Consider the following 25,797-nt stretch of genomic DNA (forward strand, 5'->3'; position numbering starts at 1 on the left):
GAACTACATCATGAAGGGTGAAAGATGCCTGTGCGTGGATTTTTTTTAACGTGTGGTGGCCACATGGGCTTGACAGAGCTAGGTCTTGGTCCGGTGGCAAGGGTTACCCAAGACTAACTGGAGACCAGCTCTACTGCACAGACCGAGCGCGCACACATATCGCAGTGTGGGCTGGCCCGTGCTAGCCCTGGGCCCTCTCCTCTCCTGGGCCCTGGTCACTTCCCTCTACGGACTCTTGCCGCTCCTTCACCCCTCCTACTGTGCCTGCCCGCACTGCAACCAGCAACCTGGCTTCGTAGCCGTCACCCTCCTGCAGATGCACGCTGCTCCCTGAAGTGGTATGCCACTGCACGCTGCTCCCTCCAATGGCCCCGGCCTGCTGATGGTCTTGTAGCGATCTACCTTTATAGTGCCAGCAGCTATCTTTAAACTGTGCCGTAAATACTCTACACTGTGGTATCCAGAGACAGAAAATCCATCTGGATGCATGAACTTTCTGGGTTTTTTAGTTAATAATAACATCCCTCTTAAAGATCAAACCCCACTTTAAAAAAAACACTCTGGCAGATTAGCATTGATTTGAGGGCTCAGTCAAAGGTTTACTCCAGAAAGATACTGTGCTATTCTCTATTAAAATGGTATCATTATATTCTTGGTGTAAAAAAGCTTCCCCATTTTAGTCTCTTTTACCCCACCCCCATTTTTTTCTATTTACACATTTCTGCAGGTAGCAGAAAGACACACAGATAATGGCCCTGAATTTCCATTGAACTTCTGCTGCTGGACTGCCATAACTTTGCCCAACATTTTTGGAGGAGACCAGTTTATGCGTGTTCGTGGGGTTGCCCCACTTTAGGCGAAGTTATGGTGGTGCAGCAGGAATTCCGAGGAAATTCAGGGCCAATATGTTTTCTTTAATGGGACTTTGCCGTATCCCAGGGTGTGTTTACACTGCAATATTAGCATCACTGCAAAGTGGCCTATGTTTTGCAGCAAGACCAGAATTGCAGTATAGTTCTTCCATTGCATCCTAGATTGATAAAAACATACAGCACAGAAGGAGGTCGTTTGGCCTGTTGTGCTATTTGTAAGAGCTATCCAATTAATCCCACTCCCCCGCTCTTTCCCCATAGACCTGCAAATTTCTCCTTTTGAAGTATTTATCCAATTCCCTTTTGAAAGTTACTATTGAATCTGCTTCCACCATCTGTTCAGAAAGTGCATTCCAGGTCATAAAAAGTCGCTGTGCAAAAAGAAATGTCTCTTCATCTCCTCCCATGGCTCTTTTGTCAATTGTCTTAAATCCGTAGCCTCTGGTTACCGACCCTCCTGCCAGTGGAAACAGTTCCTCCTTATTTACTCTGTCAAAACCCCTCGTATTTGTGAACACCTCTATTAAATCTCCCCTTAACCTTCTCTGCTCTAAGGAGAAAAATCCCAGCGTCGCTAGTCTCTCCACGTGACTCCCTGCGCCCTCTCCAATCCGACTCGACCCCAGAGTGGAGCAGTATGTAGGGGCCACCCTGAGAGGCCTGACACCACGTGGAGTGTGCTGCCAGTGCACCGGCAGACCAGGTTTACAAAGTGTTCAATGATCTGTCGGAACAGCCTACCCAGATTTAGCTGTACCGAGCACGCTGTTGCTGCAGGCCACACGCCGAAAGAATTTGAAGTGTAAGCAGAGCCCTCTCCTGGATCTGACAGTGAGAATTGCAACCAGACAGTATATTGGGTACCCTCTCCCTACGCTCTGGCTGCAAAAGGCATGCTACAGCGACTGACCCTGAGAGAAGTAGTCACGGAAAAACGGTGCTTAAATCTTCTACTGAGAGGGAGGCGAGCATTCCAAGTGAAATTCTAGACTGCGAATGTTAAAGACCAGCGTGTCAGTATAGAGTTGGATTCTGTCAGTAGCTGCCTGTGTTTGAGTCAGTTGATGGAAGAAATGATTTCTCGGCACAGTGCCCACTGGTGTGTCATGGTAGGAAAGCCACACTACGCGAGAGAATGGAAGGAATGAGAAGAAAAGCTGGGCTGGGATGTAGAGCAATTTTTTTTAGCCACATCTGCACAGCATGTGTGCCTGTTATTTTTAAATACCACAAGATATTTAAGAGTTTGCTTATAATCTTATGGCTATAAATAGGAGAGGTTGCGACAAACTGGACTACTGACTTGATGGCTAAAACGCTCCATTATGCCCGTGAATATCTGATCCTTTACCTCAGCAGCGTGTATGCAACTGTTGCTACAGTAGAAAGCGTGCAGGGGTGTGATCAGGTTTGCAGTTATCAGACACATTTTATCATGCTAATGGTGTAAGTTATTTTACAAGATGCTGAGTTGCAGATCTGTGCTTTTTGGGCAAGTGGAGATCTTCGACTTCCTACATTCCTCACTGAGGCCTCTGTCTTTCTTCACCAAGACCTCATTACAGCTGAAAAACACTCACCTAATGTAAAGACCAGCAGTGCCAGATTGGCTTGTTGGGACCCTTTTCCTATCTCCATTCAATCTTCATGCTGCTGCCCGATTGTCTTAATCTGGATTCCTTTTTCAACTGTCACTCCTCCACCTATGTCTCGTTTGGAAAATTGCACACTTATCCAGTAGTTTTTATTATCATTTTCTTTTACTCTTTCTCTAACTCTTTTTCCTTCCTTCCGTTCCCCCTCTCCTCCATCTGCTCCCTTTCCTTCACTCTGCCTCTTTACTTTCTTGTCCAACCATTCTTCCCTGTTCCTTTTTCCTCTCTCTCTTGCATTCTCTCCTCTCATTTGGTGCTCTGTCTCTCTCTCTCTCTCTCTCTCTCTCTCTCACACACACACACACACACACACACACACTTACTCACACACCTTCCCTAGTATATCAATTAAACTACGGGGAAAAGTGGTTTCACCTGTGCTGGAGTAAGAGCTGCAACTCATAGCAAATCAGTGCATTCCTGTTTCTTCAGGGAAAATGGTCTAAAGTTAGACACACTGATACTGTATGATATAGAACAAAGTACAATCACTTTGATCCACTCTTATTATGCCACCTAAAACTCACTGTGTGGCCATCTGAACAAATTAAATGAGCTTGCAAGAGATGGTACTCCATAGATTCTCTTTAAAGGGGACAGTGCTGTGTTTGGGTGGGAGATGAGGGGTTTCGAGGGAGACTAGCCAGGCTCAAACACGAACAAGCTGCACCCAAACCCTGGTGTGACCCCATGTGGAAACAATGTACTGAGACAAAACGACAGCAGTTTGAACAAGGGCAAAATGTCTCTCCCTTCTCCTCTTCCCCACTCACCCACCCCTTTCCAAAGAGGGTGTGGAAAAGAAATCAGCAAACACTATTAATTTTGATCTCCAGCACGCACGCAACTGTTAATCTAGTAACATCGGCACGTGCACCTAACTTTCCCAATTCAGTGGATTGTGTTCCACATGTCATAATAACATTTAGAAACTGGCTGTGATGAATCTTCTGGGAGTTGTGTTCATAAAACACTGATTCCAGTGTCTGGAGTTGTTCTTTGCTACTGTTGCAAAAGCCATGACTTTTTTCCCATTGTACTGTTAGCTTCTCGCCAATTAGCTGATGTAAACCAAAGTGTCCTGATGGTGTTGCAGCCTACAAGTTAGCTTTTTGTGAAATGTTATGTAAGGAACCCCTGGGTTTGTGAGTTTACTGCTGTTGTTGTTGGACAGTGTTGTCATTGCCAGTAATCTCAATTTCCCCTCTCTCTCTCTCTCTCCCTGTAATTTTGTTTAGTGGAGGAGAACACTCAATCCAGTTTATTTGTCCAGAAAGAAAAATTAAACATATAAAATTAAATGTTCCTAATCTACTCCGTCTCCCATTTTAATCTATTTATTTCACTTTGTCCTGGCCAATATTTGTCCCTCAACCAACATCACTATTGCAGATTATCTGGTCATTTATCTTATTGTTGTTTGTGGGAGCTTGCTGTGCACAAATTGGCCACGCTATTCTCCACATTATAACTGTGACTGCACTTGGGGAAAAAAAGTAATTCATTGGCAGTAAAGCGCTTTAGGATGTCCAGAGGTCATGAAAGGTGCTATATAAATGCAACCGCTTTCTGTCTTCTCTTATTTGATCTCATTCAGTCACTTATGCACAAACCGTTTCTGCAGTTTGAAAGTGGAAAATGCTGTAGCTCTTATGATTATTGATGAAAGCAATATTTAGATAACTAACTGGGACTGTAAGCAACAAGAAGAAAGACTTGGATTCATATATAGCGCCTTTCACGACCACAGGATGTCTCAAAGCGCTTTGCGGCCAATGAAGTACTTTTGGAGTGTATTCACTGTTGCAACAATTCGGGAACCTTTGTGTTGGCATGTGTTGCAGTAAAAATAAAAAAGCAACTGTCCTTGTACACCTAGTTAAGAGAAAGAAAAATATCAAATCTTGGAATTAAAAACAGGGTATACACAGCAGAGAGGTTAATGTTTTGGAGTATAGACCCACTGTCAGAACTGTTGAGCTCTGTCAAAGGGGATACACCACAAAACGATAATTTCTCATATTTTTTGGGGGGGGGAGTGGGGGCAACTGAGGAGGGAAATGGCAGGCTTTTCCAATTTTTACCGTATCGGTAGAAAAAACCTGGTGAAATCGGTCCAAGTTCATCTCGAAATTAAACCATGCTGCGATTCGGGCATCTGAAGGGTTAATGAAACAAATGAGAAATGGCTCTGTCTGCATGCTCCTAAAGCCATTTGAAGTTGATTTATAGAATGGCATGTGGAAATACAAACTAGCAGCGGTGAGGTACCCCAATTAGATACACAAAAAAGCGGCTCACCATCGAATTTCAGGGACAGGTTTATTGTGTAGGTAATGGGGTGGACGTCCTCCTTATTGTGTCGGCGATGCCTTTTTGCATTTTCTGTTATTTTATACAAATGTGTATTGGCGTTTTGTAATTTTCATCAATGAATAAAGTCTGACTTTTGCAACAGTTCAGGTCTGAGAAATCACGTTTGTGCTAACCTTCCTGCTCAGTAAATTGAGTTACTCGAGAGGGGGTTGGTTTTAAGTCATTCAACTAAAGTTCTTAAATACGAGGTATCTTTTAACTCTTGTTGGGGGGAGTGAGAGAGGAGGAGGAAAATGTTTGATAGCTTAGGAATGCCGGTGAAAATAGATGGTTTTTGTTTCAGCTCTCCCTCTTCATTACTGATGCAAAGCCAGTCCATCGCAGAGTAAAAGTATTTCAAAACGCTGCATAAAATAACTCGACTATAATCAATCCCGACTCATGCAGAAAATCGACTTAATAATTTTTTTAAAATAATAATTATTGCTTTTCAAATACATGTTTGCCTGTGGAAAGAATCCTAATTGTTTATTTTTGTTTTGCAAACATTTTCACTCCTGAGGTATTGTTTTTGTCAGCTCGTTACGCTTTATATTTGTTCTACTCTTACTTATCACTTCGGTTTGTCATCGACATGAATGGGGAGCGGGGATTTATTCTAACTGTGTGCACACCAATCATTCTGGAGGAAGTACTCTTCTCCGTGGCTGCACCGTTATTTAACGCGCCGCTGTCTGCCTGGTTTTGTCTGGCCTCCAATTTGCATTCTTTGATGGATTGCAGGGGTCTCGAGGTGCACTTCCAGGGAAGCGCTGAAGTGCCATCTCGACAAACTCTTAAGAGAGAAGTAACAGCAATACAAGTATTTGTTCAAACTCGTTGAGTCCACTAAGGCATTCTCTCAGACTGTGCAAAGATCAATATTGCAGTTTGCTGATGGGCTTTGTACATGCATTCACAGTTTAGGTCGTTTAACAATATTAGCTTACATCTCAATGAGAGCCGTGCATGATGTAGTTAGTCCCAAGTATAGAGAGCAGGACTTTCTTGAAAACTCGACCCCATCGACTTGAACTGAATATTAGAGTGTGCAGAAAGAGAGCTACATGTGCCGTTTTGTTTATTTAGATTCACATAGACGTGCCTTGTGCCCAAAAAGCTGTTTCACTTTATGCTTTGACTATATCTTGGCAGAGATTAGCAATACTCCTGTGGCAACAAAACGGCATTACTTTCCTGGTTAGAAGCGGATTGAGTTGTGGGGGTTGGACGTGGTGGTGGGAGGGAGAAGCGAAGAGTCTGCATTTTAGGAGGGGCAAAAATAGTTTTGAAACGTGTTGATCAGATAGTTCGAATTGAGCTCCCGACTGCAGTTTGTACCGGAGGTGTTCAAAGGGAAACATTTTAAGAGTTCCTTGGGTTTGTTTTCTTGGGATTGGGGGGGGGGGGGGGGGGCGCGGAGAGAGAGAACAAGTGATTTTGTTTTCACGGATGAGTTGTCCTATTGAGAATTTGGGTATTGTGAGTCTAAATGAAGAGCGGTGGGTTGGGAACTGGGCTGAGATCGAGCTGAGGAGCAACGGGCTATGCATTGCCTGAGCGCTACAGCTGCGGTCTTTACTGCCAGAAGAGGGGGGAAAAAACACTGTTTGGAAAACTAAACTTTAGCTGCAAAACGTGTCACAACCAAGCACAATGCAGCCAGAGGAGTTTGTAAAAAGTTTCCCTTGTAATTGATGCCATTGTGGACCTCCCCACTGCCCCGTTATTTAAAAAAAAATTCTGGTGAATGTTTTGTAACGTTATTTATTCAGCATAAACTGAAGCAATAAAACCCTATCCTTTCAGCCGGAGTAATTGTGAGGGGTTGACAGGAGTTTGATTTAATGATTAGCCACCTGACCCTCTGCTCCTCCAAAACCTTTAACTGGAGAATAACTCGCCTTTTTCTAAGGGCATGGGGCTGAATGTTAATCACTCAGAGGAGGAGAGAGGGGAAAAAAAAGCTTCATATTGAAATAGCCTCATTGTTCTGGGCAGCATTTGAAAAGCTGTCCGACCATTCAAGGCTTTGTGCAGGTTGTAGGCAGGACCTTTGTGCACTCAAATTCCTCCACCGCCTCCCAGTATAAACCAATGGCGAAACCATCCCAGTGAGTACTCAGCTCATTTTCATGACAATTTTATAAATTGTAAGGTCATTTTTTTTTTTGCAAATGTGTTACATCTCAAATGATTTACTATCTGCCAAGAATTTTTAAAAAAACGCATGGAAGTCTTTCTGGTTGCAAGAGGTTAAATAATTGTTTGGGGGGTGGAAAAAATTAAGGAAAAGAGGACGGAATTTGTATTAAAAGCTTTCTTTGTGCCAGTTTTGGAGCTGTCTAGCAGCCCAGGGACAGCAGAGTGTTTGAAAGTTTAAAAGATAAAACGGCAAGTGTTCTCAATCTCTTCAGGACTGTACTTTTCTTTTTGGCATTTAGATTTGGGGCAGCTGTGAAGTTTAACTTCCCCCCCCCCCCCCCCCCATTGCCCCCTCCCCCTCCTCCTCTAGTAAATCCTGCACAGTGATGTATCTCTGTACAAACTCCAATACCCACAGGGAACTTATAATAAAGGAAAGCGTAGAACAACCCAGAGAACAATATAGATCGATGGCAGAACAAGCTTGTACCATTCATGTTCCAGCTCACTGCTAGGCAGGCTGTTGTGGAGCTTATATGCGCCGCGGCAAATCGCTGTTTTAAAAAAAAACTTAGACTGATAGTTCTCCGAGCCTACTGGTGTGTGCCGGGGAAATTCTGACAATTTCTCACTAGCCGATAAGGTAAACTTGACTTCGCTTTGAAATTGAACAGGCTGTTGCTATTTCTGTCGTGTTCCACTCTTGAACTGACTGCTTTATTCCGATGCTGCATGTTCGAAGTCTGAAATTAGAAATGTGTACTTTCCTGCCTCTTGTTGCTAACTTTTGTCGATTGTTGTGAAATTTGCTAAAGTGTCTGAGGAAGTATAAGTTTTACAAATGCCCTGATTTTATTTTTTAGCTTTCTGAGGAAAATTACCTCCCCTTTTTTTCCATTAAATTTTTCCTCCTTCCCATCACTTTTTACTTGGTCTCCCTGGGCAGAGAGGATTCGATACTGACATGATCACAGACCTCTATTGGATACTGTCCTGATCCCAGACCTCTATTGGACAGTGTCCTGATCCCAGACCTCTATTGGACAGTGTCCTGATCCCAGACCTCTATTGGACAGTGTCTTGATCACGCGCGCAGACACACATGTGCGCAGACATGCACACGCGTGTAAACACACACACGCGCGCAGACACACACACACATGCAGACACACACGCAATTTGCTTTTAATTTATTTTGTAACTTAGTAATACAGATCAATGACTGATCGTACTCATGGGAGCAATTACAAACTATTTGGAGAGCTATGCAAATAATCTTTCTGGGCTTTTCATATTGTAATCAGACAATGTAAAAAGAGACTGTTTAAGGTCGCTAGCTTGTGAATGATCGAAAGTGAAAAAAATAGTCTTCATTGCAAATGTCTTAAGACATGTATAGGATATGAGTGTCATTGTGAAGTGTTACATTTCTAATTCATAATACTAAAAATATGTTCAATTTTAATACATTACATTAGTAATGTTTCAAATCAATCCTTCAATCAAGAGTGTGGATAGAAATCAAACACTCCAGGAGAGAAACAGTGTGGGAAAAGTATGGAGATTTATCTTAGAAAAAATAAGGATCTATAATAATATAAGGCACGTTGGGGGAAAGGGGACATTGCTTACGTTTAAATATAGATGTATTAATGACAGGTAAAGTCTTGTTGTTTCTCCTTCCTCCACACAGAAGTCGAAAGCCCCTGGCCTGACTATGTAAGAGAGCGCAGGAATGCAATCTCAATGCGGCCACACGGGACAGGGCAGTCCTATTGCAAGATAAATGAAGAGCCGAGCAGCTCCAGTGAAGACATTAGCTCTTCCTCAAAAATCAAGAACTCTCTGGGCTCACTGCCGCATTTAGCCGAGCAGCAAACTCCCTACCGGGCAGTCTGTTTATCAGTGGACCCCCGAAATGGCTACATGGACCAACGCTATTGTACGTATCCACACATCTGCTACTCATTTATGTTTTACACGGAAAGACCCTCGCAGGGGGGATAGTTCCACCAGATCATGTAAAATAGTAAATGAGTCAGAACAGTCACTTATTTTTTTTGTTGAGAGCTGGAACGTCGTTCATGTTTGTTTGGTCCATCATTGCCTTGTATCATTGTAATTTCAAAGTTTAAAAAAAAAATCTATCTGACCACTTGCCTGATGAAATCATTCACATTAAAAAGTGACTCTGTCATTCCATGTTAAACATCTGCATGCTGCCGGTGTCTGCTTTGTGTTGGAAAATGGCATGTTTCCATAGGTACCGGTCAGTAGATACCTTTGATGGGATATTTTTCAACTCTAGATGTAATTTATTATAGGAAGGTTAGAGGTCAAAGGTATCTTAACCCAGAGCAAGGGCAAGGTCTACAGGGACAATCTGAGGACATTAAGTGATGGCTTGGAAGAGACTGGATAAGCATGGCCAATTACTTTACCATCCTTTTGACACATCAAGAGAAGCTAATTGGCAATATGTTTGTCTTTGACTGGAAGATGAACTTGTTTCTTGAACTTTTGAAGATTAAGAAAGAAGTGTATAAGGTACAAACTACCATTTACATTCAGTGATGTGGAAAGCCAAAAATCAAAGCTCTGTAGCTGCTATGATAGTGGAGAAGGGGCAATGGTTCAGGTAAGCTGAATAAGATATGGTTCTCTAAGGCAGAAAAGACAGAATCGTATGATGGAAGTGGAATATTAAAAAGATTTACATTTTTAATTCACAGGCCCAGTGTTTTTATCTTAATGGTTTAGAAACATTTGTATACAGTCCAGGATTAATTAATTATCACTGCACTTTGATGGCACATATTGTAGTTCACTGCGTAGCAAAATAAAGTACAGAGGAGTAATAACAGAAAATGCTGGAAATACTCAGCAGGTCAGGCAGCATCTGTGGAGAGAGAAACAGAGTTAACGTTTCAGATCAATTCGTCGGTTCATTGAACAGAAATGTTAACTCTGTTTCTCTCTCCACAGGTGCTGCCTGACCTGCTGAGTATTTCCAGTATTTTCTGCTTTTATTTCAGATTTCCAGCACCCGCAGTATTTTGCTTTTGTATTAAAGTACAGAAGAGCCCTTTTATGAATTCCAAAGGATAAAGTGCAGTAAGATCACTCTTTGAGTTTTCTTTTCATTCATGGGATGTGGGCGTCGCTGGCAAGGCCAGCATTTATTGCCCATCCCTAATTATCCTTTAATGAGCCACCTTCTTGAACCGCTGCAGTCCGTGTGGTGAAGGTGCTCCCACAGTGCTGTTAGGTAGTGAGTTCCGGGATTTTGACCCAGCGATGATGAAGGAACGGCGATATACTTCTAAGTCAGGATGGTGTGTGACTTGGAGGGGAACTTGGAGGTGGTGGTAAAATCATAGAATAGTATAGTGCAGAAGGAGGCCATTCGGCCCATCGAGTCTGCGCTGGCTTTTTCGAAGTGCCAACCAATTAGTCCCCATATCTCTGTAATTTTTTCTCCTTCAAGTCTTTATCCAATTTTGAAGGCTACTATTGAATCTGTATCCTATTCCCCTGCCCCTGCTGCCCTTGTCTTTCTAGGTGGTAGAGGTCCCGAGTTACCAGTTAAGCAAGAAAAGTAAGTTACTTTATAAAAAACAAGAACAGCTAGGTTTTTCTATGCATTCCAAAGCACCAAGAACATTTCGCTCTTTCCCTAAGTTCCAATGGACCAGGTTCAGTTGGGTCTCTTCATGAGTTACAAAGGAACAGGTACCGTTCTATCCTTCAATGAGTTCCCAGAGAACAAGGACAGTTAGGTCACTCGTTGAATTCATAAGATCACGTATAGTAATGTCCTTTAACAAATTCCAAAAGATCCAAGTACAGCGAGGTGTTTCTGTTGAGTTATCAAAAGAAATGCCATTCGTTTTTTCTCCATGCGAGTTCCCAAAATAGCATATGCAGTGATCTCTTTCAGCAAGTTACAGAATGTCCCAGACAGTAACTATCGTGTAACATAATAGCTTGAATTCAGAGGATAGTTTTTGTAAAGCAGAATTTCCTTCTGGCTCTGGTCAAAATATGTTATATGTACATAAATAGTACATAATATTCCTCACTTGCCAACTCTTCTTAAGGACCTTGAATGAAGGTTTCCATGTGCTTCATTTAAAAAAAAAAGTACAGGCCATCAGAATTGTGGCCTGGACCTTCTTGTTCTGAGTTCTCGGAAATGTTTTTTTTAATTTAATCTGCCTGGTCTAGGGTTATACTGAGAAAATCTAAACATGCTCTCCATCTTTTCCAGTTTCCAGCAGAATGGATGTTTTGTCCTCAATTTAGAAGAATGAGTATCAGTATTTGTTTAAATAGGAGAGCGGACATGGATTCAGGCCCGGTGGGGGGAATAAAATGAGAGTCACAGAAAAATAAGTCATCAATAAAGTGTGCAACATACTGAAATACATTAATGTGCAGAGGAAGTATGCTCAATGGTGAGAAGGTACAAGGTACATGTGCAGCAGACAAGCTAGAGGTCCGAGGAAAACTGACAAGTGAGAAATGGAAAACTGAAAGATTCAGTGCAAACTAACGATTTATGTAAAATTGCAGCTGGAACCAACTTAACATTTTTTTAAAAACTGTCCTTATTTTCAGAAATAATCAGGGCACCAAAAAAAAGTGTAGCACATTGCTTTGGCCAAAATATTTATTTAGTGGACTGAATTGTCACTGAGATTCTTGTGACGAGGGACGAGGGACTGAAGAGCTGCCTGGAACACAGTCCGTGTCGAAGTCTGGAACTCGGTCCGTGGCATCTGATTTGGTGTTTAATTTTTACCATAAGATACCAGTTGCTACACCAGGAGTCATGCTGCTGAACTATGTTTTCAATGCCAGATAGCTACAGCAGCGATTTTAGTGTCTGACAGTCCCTTTATGAAGGAGCGGTGCTTAAAATATATTATTGAAGTTGCTATTTTTTTTAGGTCAAGCATTTTAAATATAGGCTGTTTTTTTTTCTTCTCCTGTAATATAAATCATCGAAGTGGGTAGTTTATTTTCCAATTGCAAACAGCAGGAAATTGAGAGGGCAATAATCATAGGGAGAGAGCGATTACTGCACTGTGTATGTTTCAGGAGCGATTCTGTTGGTTTCAAATACTTAAAAAAAAGTAAATAACAGCAAATGGACTCCCATGCAATGTTCCCCCTAATTTCTTTTTGGGAACGTGGCCCCCTTTAAGGAGCTGCATGGTACATTCACAGCTTTGCGCATGCGCGAAATTTAACATGGGAAAAGCCGGTCTGGGCTGCGTGGGACCAGCAAAGATCTGCGTGGCCATGCAGCTTCGAGGGAACATTGCTCCCATATAAAATTATACACAATAGTTCTGAAATGAGGCAATGGGATCCTAGTTTGCAAATTCCTGTCCCTGCTAATTTAGCGGAGGTGTTAAACCGTTTAATAAATATATGGGTTAACAGTTTGAGCTAAACTAGAGGAGCGAGGAAGTTCAGACTGAAGTGTTCAGAGTTTATATGCCAGTACCCCACAGCATAATTTCAGGCCCAATTACTTGGCTTGCAAAGTAAAGCCCTGGTGGCCCAGAGCTCCTGTCTACGTCCTTATCACACTGAACTAGATTGGTGGTGTGTTTGTGTCCTTTGCCTCAGCTCATCCGCTGCTGAAGCCCTCATCCATGCATTTGTTACCTCTAGACTTGACTATTCCAATGCGCTCCTGGCTGGCCTCCCACATTCTACCCTACATAAACTAGAGGTGATCCAAAACTCGGCTGCCTGTGTCCTAACTCGCACCAAGTCCCGCTCACCCATCACCCCTGTGCTCGCTGACCTACATTGGCTCCCGGTTAAGCAACGCCTCGATTTCAAAATTCTCATCCATATTTTCAAATCCCTCCATGGCCTCGCCCCCTCCCCATCTCTGTAATGTCCTCCGGTCCCACAACCCCAACCCCTCCCCCCCCCCCCCCCCGAATGTCTGCGCTCCTCTAATTCTGCCCTCTTGAGCATCCCTGATTATAATCGCTCAACCATTGGTGGTCGTGCATTTTGTTGCCTAGGTCCCAAGCTCTAGAACTCCCTGCCTAAACCTCTCTACCTCTCTACCTCTCTCTCTTCCTTCAAGATGCTCTTTAAAACCTACTTTTATGGCCAAGCTTTTGGTCACCTGCACTAATTTCTACTTATGAGGCTTGGTGTCAAATTGTTTTATCTCATAATACACCTGTGAAGCACCTTGGGACGTTTCACTACGTTAAAGGCGCTATATAAATACAAGTTGTTGTCGTTGATCATTTCCCTCCACTCTCCCATCATTCTCTGTGGGCGAATACGGTCGGACCTGACCTCATTGGTAGAACTGGAAACGAGCTTTATTTTTGGTGTGCCTGGATGTGGCTTGCATCGCTGAAAGGATTGAAACACTCACTGAAACCTAACCCTCAGAGTTCGTGCATAGTCACGAATTAATTTGCATTCTTGTGGTTCAAATATCATATTTACAGAAACATCTTTAATTGGGTTTAATTACGCCAAAATAAAGCAGTTTGGTAAATGTGATATGATCGATTTCAATTCCTGCCTTTTCTTGGCAAACTTTCCATCCCAGCCTCAGGATTTTGGTCTTTAATTAGAAGCGCCGCTAAGTGGGTCTGTTCATAATTATGTTTTCCGACTGGATCTTGTTGATTTTCTTTTATTTGCGTCATTATAATGAAAGCAATGCCGCTTATTGGAATGAAAGTCTAACTTTAGCTTGCTGTGTTCCGAGGAAATGCAGTGCTGCCGATTAATCTTATCATGTAATTTGCATAGTTGGTGGGTTTCAGCATCTTCCAGTAATCCTGCAGATACCAACAATTCACCTCCCCCTCCCAGAACAGACTGGTGGGAGCGCAGGAATCTTCCCAGGTAGCGAATCTTTTCCACAGGTGTCCTTTCCAGGAATGTGCCGAGTTTTGACTGTAACTGGGGATGAGTCAGTGATGCCTGTAAAGTGACCACCATTGCAAACCTTCAATCCCCCCCATGAGGGAAATAAACCGTCCAGACAGGTTGTCTCCTGTATGTAGGTCAACATAAAAAGCACTTATTTCGAGACAGTCACGGGACTGAGCAGCTGTGAAGTGCTCCAAGCTAACTCGAGAGCTCCCGTTAATATATTATCATACGAGCTCCATTGATAGCTGAACGTCTGGCGAGATGTTGAGCCATACATGGTCTTGGTCTGATTGTTGGTTTCCCTGCTGAGGTTAACTGATGTCAGCCAGGCCAGCAAGAATGAAGATACAACTGACCTCGGCATCCTTGGGTTAGAGAAGAGGAGATCAGCCTAAATACGTTCACTTGATCATTACCCAGTGACTGCTGTCAGGGCGAGAACAGGCTCAGGTGTGATGACCCCACGGCCAAATAGCCCACTGACACTGCCCGTCTCGGCCGACACTCAAAGAATGGATAATTGGACAAGGTACGGGTAACCAAAAGCTCGCTTGACTGTACGCCAACAAGAGTCAGTGTGGTTTTGAGACGGTACTGTGTGTTAGCCACCGCACGCTGCTCCCTCTAATGGCCCTGGCCTGCTGATGGTCTTGCAGGCTGGGCCCGCGCCGATTTCCGGCAACTTCAGGGAGCAGCGCGGGCTGCTGCAGGAGGGCGACAGCTGACTGCAGCACGGGCAGGTACAGCAGGAGTGGTGAGGTCGGGGCGAAGGAGCGGCAAGAGTTCGTGGAGAGATGCGATCGGGGCCCAGGAGAGGTGAGAGTTCGGGGCCCAGGGGCAGCACGGGCCAGCCCACACTGCGATTATATGTGCGCACTAGGTCAGTGCAGCAGAGCTGGTCTTGGTTAATCCTTGCCACTGGACCAAGACCCAGCTCTGTCAAGCCCGTGTGGTGGCTGGGGTGCAACGGCCACCACACGTTAAAAAAATCCACACACAGGCATCTTCCACCCTTCAAGATGTATTTCGGGATCCGGAATATTAGGTCCTTCATTGAAACACCTGTGAACTCATCCCTTTTCGACGTGGAAGCAAGTCATCCTCGCTTCGAGGGACTGCCTATAATGATGATGATGATGGGGTGTGTCAGCCAGTGGCTCAGCTGATAGCACCCTCGCCTCTGAATCAGAAGGTTGTGGGTTCAAGTCCCACTCCAGAGACTTGAAAACAAAAATCTAGGTTGACACTCCAGTGCAGTGCTGAGGGAGAGCAGCACTGTTGGAGGTGCTGTCTTTCAGATAAGCCTTTAAACCAAGGCCCTGTCTGCTCTCTCGGGTGGACGTCAAAGATCCCATGACATTATTTCAAAGAAGAACAGGGGAGTTATCTCTGGTGTCCTGATCAATATATCTATCCCTCAATCAACATAACAAAAACAGATTATCTGGTCATTATCACACTGCTGTTTAGGGCAGCTTGCGGGGCGCAAATTGGCTGCCGCATTTCCCACATTACAACAGTGACTGCACTTCAAAAAGTTACTTCATTGGCTGTAAAGCGCTTTGAGACATTCAGTGGTCGTGGAAGGTGCTATATAAATGCAAGTCTTTTTAATAGGTAATAATGTGCAAGAAATTCCCCTCTCTGCTATTTTAGGTGGAGGCAATAATCTATTTAGAATAAATCGCACCTATTACTCCACAACATCATTTCAAGGCAAGCTTCTTGAAGAGAGAAGGGAAGAAAAATCAGTAGTGGTTGGGGACAATGCTGTGGTACATTTTTAGCTGTCTGGCAGTGAGATCAGAAAAGTCTTACAATATCCATTTTGTGAAACAAATTCCCAGATTAATGAGAAGGGAGTTTCTTAAAACGAACAGCACCAGGCATCTGGTTCATATCTTCTCTGAAAGTCGAAGTGCATATCAAACACAGTGCGGAATTGTTGTGACTCCAGCTCTTTTGAGAAGACTTTACAGATGGCATAAAAATGTTATTTTTTTTCCCAGTAAATGGGATTTGCTGGGTTCTGAAAAATTGATGTAGGAGTCTTTGTGTTTATCTAAGTAACATGACCACATTTAGGTCCCACTTGGCTCTTTTCTGTAGTCTGTACTTGTGTTATTTGTTGTCAGTTTTATTTATGTAGCAATTGGCAGATCAGCAAAGCACTTTTTGGAAGAGTGCAAGTTTGGCAGTGTGGATTCGGCCTTGCCACTTTCCTGTACTGCACATTTTTTTGAAGTAAGATTATAAATACTGCGGCTTTCTTCTGTTGGTCCAGGAGATAAAGGAGGAAGAACGAAGATTTGATTTTGCAAGAAAAATAGCAGAGCAATGGGTAATGGTATCAATCCTAGGAGTGAGTGCATAAAACTTAGTGTCTCCATGGCGACTGCGTACTCCCCCAGCTTCAATTTTAATTTAACGACAGCGTCAAATCCATGTGAATTTTAAAATGTAGATTCTGTTTCAAATCAACCTCGGTTCGATCAGAGGGCTGTGCTCTGATTTTGCTCAATTGCTGTTAATTATCTTTAATTTCAATTAACTTTTGTTTTGATTGAGCAATTGCCGTCACAGGGAAAATAGAGTACGAGAGGAAGCTTGCAGGGAACATTAAAATGAACTGCAAAAGCTTCGATAGATATGTAAAGAGAAAAAGGTTAGTAAAGACAAACGTAGGTCCCCTGCAGTCAGAATCAGGGGAAGTCATAACTGGGAACAAAGAAATGGCAGACCAATTGAACAAGTACTTTGGTTCGGTATTCACTAAGGAGGACACAAACAACCTTCCGGATATAAAAGGGGTCAGAGGGTCTAGTAAGAAGGAGGAACTGAGGGAAGTCCTTATTAGTCAGGAAATTGTGTTGGGGAAATGGATGGGATTGAAGGCCGATAAATCCCCAGGGCCTGATGGTCTGCATCCCAGCGTACTTAAGGAAGTGGCCTTGGAAATAGTGGATGCATTGACAGTCATTTTCCAACATTCCATAGACTTTGGATCAATTCCTATGGAGTGGAGGGTAGCCAATGTAACCCCACTTTTTAAAAAAGGAGGGAGTGAGAAAACAGGGAATTATAGACCGGTCAGCCTGACATCGGTCGTGGGTAAAATGATGGAATCAATTATTAAGGATGTCATAGCAGCGCATTTGGAAAGAGGTGACATGATAGGTCCAAGTCATCATGGATTTGTGAAAGGGAAATCATGCTTGACAAATCTTCTGGAATTTTTTGAGGATGTTTCCAGTGGAGTGGACAAGGGAGAACCAGTTGATGTGGTGTATTTGGACTTTCAGAAGGCTTTCGACAAGGTCCCACACAAGAGATTAATGTGCAAAGTTAAAGCACATGGGATTGGGGGTAGTGTGCTGACGTGGATTGAGAACTGGTTGGCAGACAGGAAGCAAAGAGTAGGAGAAAATGGGTACTTTTCAGAATGGCAGGCAGTGACTAGAAGGGTACCGCAAGGTTCTGTGCTGGGGCCCCAGCTGTTTACACTGTACATTAATGATTTAGACGAGGGGATTAAATGTAGTATCTTCAAATTTGCGGATGACACTAAGTTGGGTGGCAGTGTGAGCTGCGAGGAGGATGCTATGAGGCTGCAGAGTGACTTGGATAGGTTAGGTAAGTGGGCAAATGCATGGCAGATGAAGTATAATGTGGATAAATGTGAAGTTATCCACTTTGGTTGTAAAAACAGAGCGACAGACTATTATCTGAATGGTGACAGATTAGGAAAAGGGGAGGTGCAACGAGACCTGAGTGTCATGTTACATCAGTCATTGAAGGTTGGCATGCAGGTACAGCAGGCGGTTAAGAAAGCAAATGGCATGTTGGCCTTCATGGCGAGGGGATTTGAGTACAGGGGCAGGAAAGTGTTGCTACAGTTGTACAGGGCCTTGGTGAGGCCACACCTGGAGTATTGTGTACAGTTTTGGTCTCCTAACTTGAGGAAGGACATTCTTGCTATTGAGGGAGTGCAGTGAAGGTTCACCAGGCTGATTCCCGGGATGGCGGGACTGACATATCAAGAAAGACTGGATCAACTGGGCTTGTATTCACTGGAGTTCAGAAGAATGAGAGGGATCTCATAGAAACGTTTAAAATTCTGACGGGTTTAGACAGGTTAGATGCAGGAAGAATGTTCCCAATGTTGGAGAAGTCCAGAACCAGGGGTCACAGTCTAAGGATAAGGGGTAAGCCATTTAGGACCGAGATGAGGAGAAACTTCTTCACCCGGAGAATGGTGAACCTGTGGAATTCTCTACCACAGAAAGTTGTTGGGGCCAATTCACTAAATATATTCAAAAAGGAGTTAGATGTAGTCCTTACTACTAGGGGGATCAAGGGGTATGGCGAGAAAGCAGGAATGGGGTACTGAAGTTGCATGTTCAGCCATGAACTCATTGAATGGTGGTGCAGGCTCGAAGGGCCAAATGGCCTACTCCTGCACCTATTTTCTATGTTTATTTCTCATCCCCCCGCCCGAGTGATTTCCTCCTCCTCCTCCTCCTGTACTGAAGGTGTCAACTCAGGCTGGGATAATGTTCCAGAGACACTTGGCACTATCTCGCCCAAGTTGGCCATGTAGCCCACAGGAGGCCAGGCTGGCTGTCTGACCGTGTAGCTGCACGAGGCATCACCGCCAAATCCAGTCTTGTCCTCGCCTAACATCCACATGCCCATACATCGGCGGGGGGGCAGGGGAAGGGGAGGGTTCATTGGGTAACAATCAGGAGTAGAAACCCTTGGCTGATTCTTCCTTTGCTCGGTCAGAAAGCTGAGGCTGATGGTCAGGGTCTGAGAATCGCTGATGATTAAACGACCCCTCCTCCCAGCCCACTGGGGTGTGTACGACTTAGTTCTAAACCAATCAGCGCAGTTGCAAGCCTAGCCATTAAGCAGCTCAACCCCATTTTCAAAAGTGAAAACAGAGAGTAGTGGTGAACGGTTGTTTTTCGGACTGGAGGAAGCTATACATTGGTGTTCCCCAGGGTTGGGTCCTAGGACCTCTGCTTTTCTTGATGTATGTTAATGACTTGGACGTGGGTGTACAGGGCACAATTTCAAAGTTTGTAGGTGATATAAAACTTGGAAGTACAGTGAACAGTGAGGAGGATAGTGATCGACTTCAGGAAGACTTAGACAGGCTGGTGAAATGGGCGGACATGTGGCAGATGAAATTTAACGCAGAAAAGTGTGAAGTGATGTATTTTGGTAGAAAGAATGAGGAGAGGCAATATAAACTAAATGGTACAATCCTAAAGGGGGTGCATGAACAGAGAGACCTGGGGTATGTTTGCATAAATCGTTGAAGGTGCCAGAGCAGGTTGAGAAAGCAGTTAAAAAGGCTTACGGGATCCTGGGCTTCACAAATAGAGGCATGGAGTACAAAAGTGTGGAAATTATGATGAACCTGTATAAAACACTGGTTAGGCCCCAACTGGAGTATTGTGACCAATTCTGGGTGTCATGTATTTAACTGTCTTTGTAACCCATGTATAAACTGACCGAAGTTGTACACCATGAGAACATTGACCACTAGGTGGTGAACTTGTGGGAGACACTCCTGACCTGGACTTTCAGGTATAAAAGGGGAAGCTCCACCTACCTTCATCACTTCAGTGCTGGCTAATAAAGGTTACTGGTCATAGAGTGACCTTCTCTCAAGTATGGGCCTCGTGTGCATTGATACTGTATAGTAAGGACATATTCTTGGTGACGAGAAACTGGGAATTAAACCACGCGAGCATGGCCACTAGCAGCACAGATGAGAGGTACTGCATTGGCGCAGTTTTCAGTGCCCGGTCTGTGCCGAGTTGTGTAGTCATAGGCAGCCAACGTGAGTGCCCACCTCTGTATGCGGGCTGATGCATTTGCATTTATGGCCTTGTTGTCGGCCAAAAGGGACGTTAGGGGTTTGTGATCTGTCTCCAGCTCAAATTTTCTGCCAAACAGGTACTGGTGCATTTTTTTACAGCATATACACATGCAAGCGCTTCCTTTTCTACCATCCCGTTTCCTCGTTCTGCCTGGGACAGACTACTGGAGGCATAAGCTATCGGCTGTAACTGACCCTTGGCATCAACATGCTGCAACACACACCCGACCCCATAGGACGACGCGTCGCACGTTAAAACGAGTTACTTACATGCGTCATATAGTATTAACAGATTGTTGGAGCATAACAAATTGCATGCTCTATCAAAAGCCCTTTCCTGGCTGTCCCCCTAGACCCATTCGCGACCTTTGCATAGGAGCACGTGTAGCGGCTCTAACAGCGTGCTCAATTTGGGAAGAATGTTCCCAAAATAGTTCAGGAGCCCCAGGAACGAACGCAGCTCCGTCATGTTACGGGGTCTGGGTGCTCTCTGGATTGCTTCTGTTTTGGACGCAGTAGGTCTGATCCCGTCTGCTGCTACCCTCATCCCCAGGAATTCTACCTCTGGAGCCAGGAAGACGCACTTCGCCTTTTTCAGTCGCAGACCTACCCGGTCCAGTCTGCGTAGCACCTCCTCCAGGTTGTGGAGATGTTCTTCAGTATTGTAACCCGTGATGAGGATGTCGTCTTGAAAAACCACTGTCCTTGGAATCGACTTGAGGAGGCTTTCCATATTTCACTGAAAGATCGCGGCGGCCGAGCAAATCCCAAACGGACATCTGTTATACTCAAACAACCCCTTGTGTGTCGTGATGATGGTCAGCTTCTTCGACTCACTCGCCAGCTCCTGGGTCATGTAAGCTGAGGTCAGGTCCAATTTTCAAAAAAGTTTGCCACCGGATAGCGTCGCAAAGAGGTCCTCCACTCTCGATAGCGGGTACTGGTCTTGGAGTGACACCCGATTGATGGTGGCCTTGTAATCACCACATATCCTGACCGACCCATCCGCCTTGAGCACCAGCACAATCGGCTCGCCCATTCACTGAATGCAACTGGCGAGATGATGCCTTCCCTCAGCAGGTGGTCCAATTCGCCTTCTATCTTTTCCCACATCACGTACGGCACCGCTCTGGCCTTGTGGAGTACTGGCCTGGCGTCCGGGTTTATGTGAATCACTACCTTGGTCCCCATGAAAGTGCCAATGCCGGATTGAAATAGTGAGTCAAATTTGTCCAGGACCTGTGAGCATGATATTCGCTCCACAGAAGAAATTGCATTGACATCGCCCCATTTCCAGTTCATGACAGCCAGCCAACTCCTCCCCAGCATTGCGGGACCGTCCCCCGGGACAATCCAGAGTGGCAACCTGTTCTCCAAATCTTTGTGGGTCATGACTACCGTGGCGCTGCCTAGCACCGGAATGATCTCCTTTGTATATGTCCGTAGCTGTGCGTCAATTGGCAATAATTTTGGCCTCCTGGCCTTGGACGCCCACAACTTGTCGAACTGTTTGATACTCATCAGGGACTGGCTGGCCCCTGTGTCTAGCTGCATTGATATTGGGATGCCATTGAGGAGCACATTCATCATTATCAGTGGCGTTCTGGTGTATGAACTGTATATGTGCTCCACATGAACTCGCTGAACTTCAGCTTCCAGCGAGTTCCCCCAATGTCCATTTGGCCTTGTAGGGCTTACATTGCCCCGTCCTCCTCGTACATCAACTTGGCTGCAGGCTTCCTGCACATACGCGCCAAGTGACCGCTGACGTTGCAGTTTCTGCAGGTATATTGCAGATAACTGCAAACTCTGGCTGTGTGTTTGACTCCACACCTCCAACATAAGCCGTTGTTGGAAACAAAAGGTCCATTACCAGTCGCTCGTCTCTGACTGTCCCTGTAACTGTCCTTAAGCATACCATTGACAGGTGTTGATGGCCCCATTACTGGCCGTATTGTCCCTTGCGATGGCATGAATTGCCGTTCAGCTAGCCATTATCTCTGTTGAATTCCCCCTCTGGGTTCGACTACATGCTCGGGCATGTCCGATTGCCCCTGTCTGCCTGGAGAACTGTGTGCCACGTTAACAATGTTGACTCCCTGTCCATTTGCTGCATTTGAGCCAAGATTTTTGTCGAACATTATTCTGGTCTCTTCCCCCACTGAGATAAATGTCTGGGCCATCAAAGCTGCCGTTTCCAAGGTCAAGTCTTTGGTCTCAATCAGTTTCCTGAAAACCCCAGCGTGCCCAATGCCCTCAATAAAAAAAAGTCTCGCTGCATCTCCGCTCTGCATGCATCTGGGAACTTGCATTGCCTCGCCAGTCGCCGGAGATCTGCCACAAAGTCTGGAACGCTTTGCCCTTCTCGCTGCCGGTGCATGTAAAACTGGTGTCTCGCCATGTGCATGCTGCTCGCCGGTTTAAAGTGTTCCCCGATCAACTTACTGAGCTCTTCAACAGTCTTGTCCACCGGCTTCTCTGGCGCTAGACGGTCCTTCATCAGGGAGTAGGTCCTGGATCCACAAACCGTCAGGAGATGAGCCCTGCGTTTGTCGGCCGAATCCTGTCCCAGCCATTCCTTAGTGATGAAACTTTGCTGTTGTCTCTCAATAAAATCGTCCCAATCATCACCAACACAGTACCTCTCGTCTGTGCTGCTAGTGACCATGCTCGCGTGGTTTAAATCCCAGTTTCTCATCGCAAATAATATGTCCTTACTATACAGTATAAATGCACATGAGTCCCATACTTGAGAGAAGGTCACTCTGTGACCAGTAATCTTTATTAGACCGGGCACTGAAAACTGCGCCGATGCACTCAGCAGGCTCCCATTAGCCACCACCGAGGGGGCAACCGAGCATGCTGCTGAGATGGTCATGGCTGTTGAAGCTTTCGAAAGCGAAGGCTCACCTGTGACAGTCCGTCAGATTAAAGTCTGGACAAATAGAGACCCGCTACTGTCTTTAGTCAAGAAATGTGTCCTGAATGGGGACTGGGCAGCCACGTACGGGGCATGCCCTGAGGAATTCAAACCATTTCACAGGCGCAAGGATGAACTCGCGATTCAGGCCAATTGCCTACAATGGGGAAACCGAGTAGTCATGCCCCAGATGGGCAGAGAGATGTTCATCAGAGAACCCCACAATGAGCACCCAGGCATTGTCATGATGAAGGCAATTGCCAGGTCACACGTTTGGTGGTCAGGGATAGATGCAGACCTGGAACTTAGTGTTCGCAGGTGCAACACGTGTGCCCAGCTGGGCAATGCGCCCAGGGAAGCCCCCCTTAGCCCCTGGTCCTTGCCCAACAAGCCATGGTCAAGCATGCATGTGGACTACGCAGGTCCTTTCATGGGAAAAATGTTTTTGGTTGTAGTAGACACCTATTCCAAATGGATCGACTGTGACATTCTCAATTCAAGCACATCCTCTGCCACGGTAGAAAGTCTACGGGCAATGTTTGCCGCCCACGGTCTATCGGACGTCTTGGTCAGCGACAATGGCCCGTGCTTTACAAGCATTGAATTCCAGGACTTCATGGCAGGAAATGGTATCAACTATGTCAGAACAGCACCGTTCAAGCCGGCCTCAAACGGCCAGGTGGAACGAGCAGTGCAGATAATCAAACAGGGGATGCTCAGAATCCAAGGGGGTTCCCTACAAAGCCGCTTAGCACGCCTCCTGTTGGCCAATAGATCCTGACCACACTTGCTCACAGTGGTTCCACCTGCAGAGCTGCTAATGAAAAGGACGCTCAAAACCCGGTTATCCCTTATACACCCCACCATGAAAGAAATTGTTGAGAGCAGGCGCCAGTCACAATGTGACTACCATGACGGGAATGCGAGGGCGCGATGTATTGATGTCAATGACCCTGTCTTTGTCCTCAACTACGCTGCAGGACCCAAATGGCTCGCAGGCACTGTGATTGCCAAAGAGGGGAATAGGATTCTGGTAGTTAAACTTAGCAATGCAGAAATATGCCGCAAACATGTGGATCAAACAAAAAGGAGGTTCAGCAACCCCATAGAAGAAGCAGAGGAAGAACACGATGTAGAGTTCACTCCACCACAGGTGACCGAACACTGGAACCAAGTGGAGGAGAGCCCAGTCACTGTGGGCAATCCGGACAGGCCTGAGGCACCGCAAACAGCAGGCACTCAGGCCAACACCCAACCGAGCATGCTGCTGAGATGGTCATGGCTGTTGAAGCTTTCGAAAGCGAAGGCTCACCTGTGACAGCCCGTCAGATTAAAGTCTGGACAAATAGAGACCCGCTACTGTCTTTAGTCAAGAAATGTGTCCTGAATGGGGACTGGGCAGCCACGTACGGGGCATGCCCTGAGGAATTCAAACCCTTTCACAGGCACAAGGATGAACTCTCGATTCAGGCCAATTGCCTACTATGGGGAAACCGAGTAGTCATCAATACACCAACCGGAGCCCCAACTCAGGTGCTCTACAAGGGAGCATAAACCACCAGAGAGACTCAACCTGTGATCCCAATAAGACTTTGGGGGGGAGGTGATGTCATGTATTCAACTGCCATTGTAACCCATGTATAAACTGATCTAAGTTGTACATCATGAGAACATTGACCACTAGGTGGTGAACTTATGGGAGACACTCCTAACCTGGACTTTCAGGTATAAAAGGGGAAGCTCCACCCACCTTCATCACTTCAGTGCTGGCTAATAAAGGTTACTGGTCACAGAGTGACCTTCTCTCAAGTATGAGCCTCGTGTGAATTTATACTGTGTAGTAAGGACATTTTACTGGGTACTGCACTTTAGGACAGATGTGAAGGCCTCAGAGGGTGCAGTAAAGATTTACAAAAATGATTCCAAGAATGAGGGACTTCAGCTACGTTGATAGACTGGAGAAGCTAGGGTTGTTCTACTTGGAACAGAGAAAACAGAAAAAACTGAGAGGAGATTTGATAGAGGTGTTCAAAATCATGAGGGGTTTGGACAGAGTAGACAGAGAGAAACTGTTCCCATTGGCAGAAGGTTCGGGAACCAGACGACACAGATTTAATATGATTCGCAAAAGAACCAAAGGCGACATAAGAAAAAAATGTTTTTACGCAGCGAGTTGTTAGGATCTGGAATGCACTGCCTGAAAGGGTGGTGGAGATGGACTCAATTTTATCTTTCAAAAGGGAGTTGGATAAGTATCTGAAGGAAAAAAATTGCAGGGCTACAGGGAAAGGGCGGGGTAGTGGGACGAGCTGAGAGTCGGCACGGGCTCGACGGGCTGAATGGCCGCCTTCCGTGCTGTAACCATTCTATGGTTCTGTGATAATATTCTTGAAACTTGGGTTGAGCTTCATTAGAGCAGAAGCCAAGAACAAAGATCACAGATGGAATGGAAGGGAGAGTTAAACAGTGGGTCACAGGATAGATTTGGAAAAGTCGGTAGATTTTTGGATATTAAGGGGATCAAGGGATATGGGGATAATGCGGGAAAGTGGAGTTGAGAAGAACAGCCATGATAGTGAAAGGTGGTGCAGGCTCAAAGGGCCGAATGGCCTGCTCCTGCTCCTATTTCTTTGTTCTTAAAAGTAGTTTCTGGACTAAGTCTTGAGCACCTCAGAAAAACCTGACCACTCTGCTTTAAGGGTGGTGCCATCATCATCATCATCATAGGCAGTCCCTCGGAATCGAGGAAGACTTGCTTCCACTCTAAAAATGAGTTTTTAGGTGGCTGAACAGTCCAATACGAGAACCACAGTCCCTATCACAGATGGGACAGATAGTCGTTGAAGGAAGGGGTTGGTGGGACTGGTTTGCCGTACGCTCCTTCCGCTGCCTGCGCTTGTGTTCTGCATGCTCCAGGCAACGAGATTCAAGGTGCTCAGCGCCCTCCCGGATGCTCTTCCTCCACTTAGGGCGTTCTTTGGCCAGGGACCCCCAGGTGTCGGTGGGGATGTTGCACTTTATCAGGGAGGC

General features: G+C 45.2%; 1 protein-coding gene across 3 annotated transcripts in view; it reads left to right on the top strand.

The window, feature by feature from the left end:
• gli2a (GLI family zinc finger 2a) overlaps positions 1-25,797 on the top strand; it is a 431,013-nt gene that overhangs the window by 205,400 nt on the left and 199,816 nt on the right. Inside the window, exons 1-2 of one of the 3 annotated variants that reach the window (XM_070875289.1) lie at positions 6,686-6,996; positions 8,721-8,969. In XM_070875289.1, coding sequence (XP_070731390.1) covers positions 8,774-8,969 — 196 coding nt within the window. In that variant the 5' untranslated portion in view covers positions 6,686-6,996; positions 8,721-8,773. Of the gene's footprint in view, positions 1-6,685; positions 6,997-7,507; positions 7,671-8,720; positions 8,970-25,797 lie in introns of those variants that run through there. The other 2 variants (XM_070875288.1, XM_070875290.1) reach the window with 2 other exon arrangements.

The sequence above is a fragment of the Pristiophorus japonicus genome, chromosome 3 (assembly GCF_044704955.1).
Source record: "Pristiophorus japonicus isolate sPriJap1 chromosome 3, sPriJap1.hap1, whole genome shotgun sequence".
Lineage (NCBI taxonomy): Eukaryota > Metazoa > Chordata > Chondrichthyes > Pristiophoridae > Pristiophorus > Pristiophorus japonicus.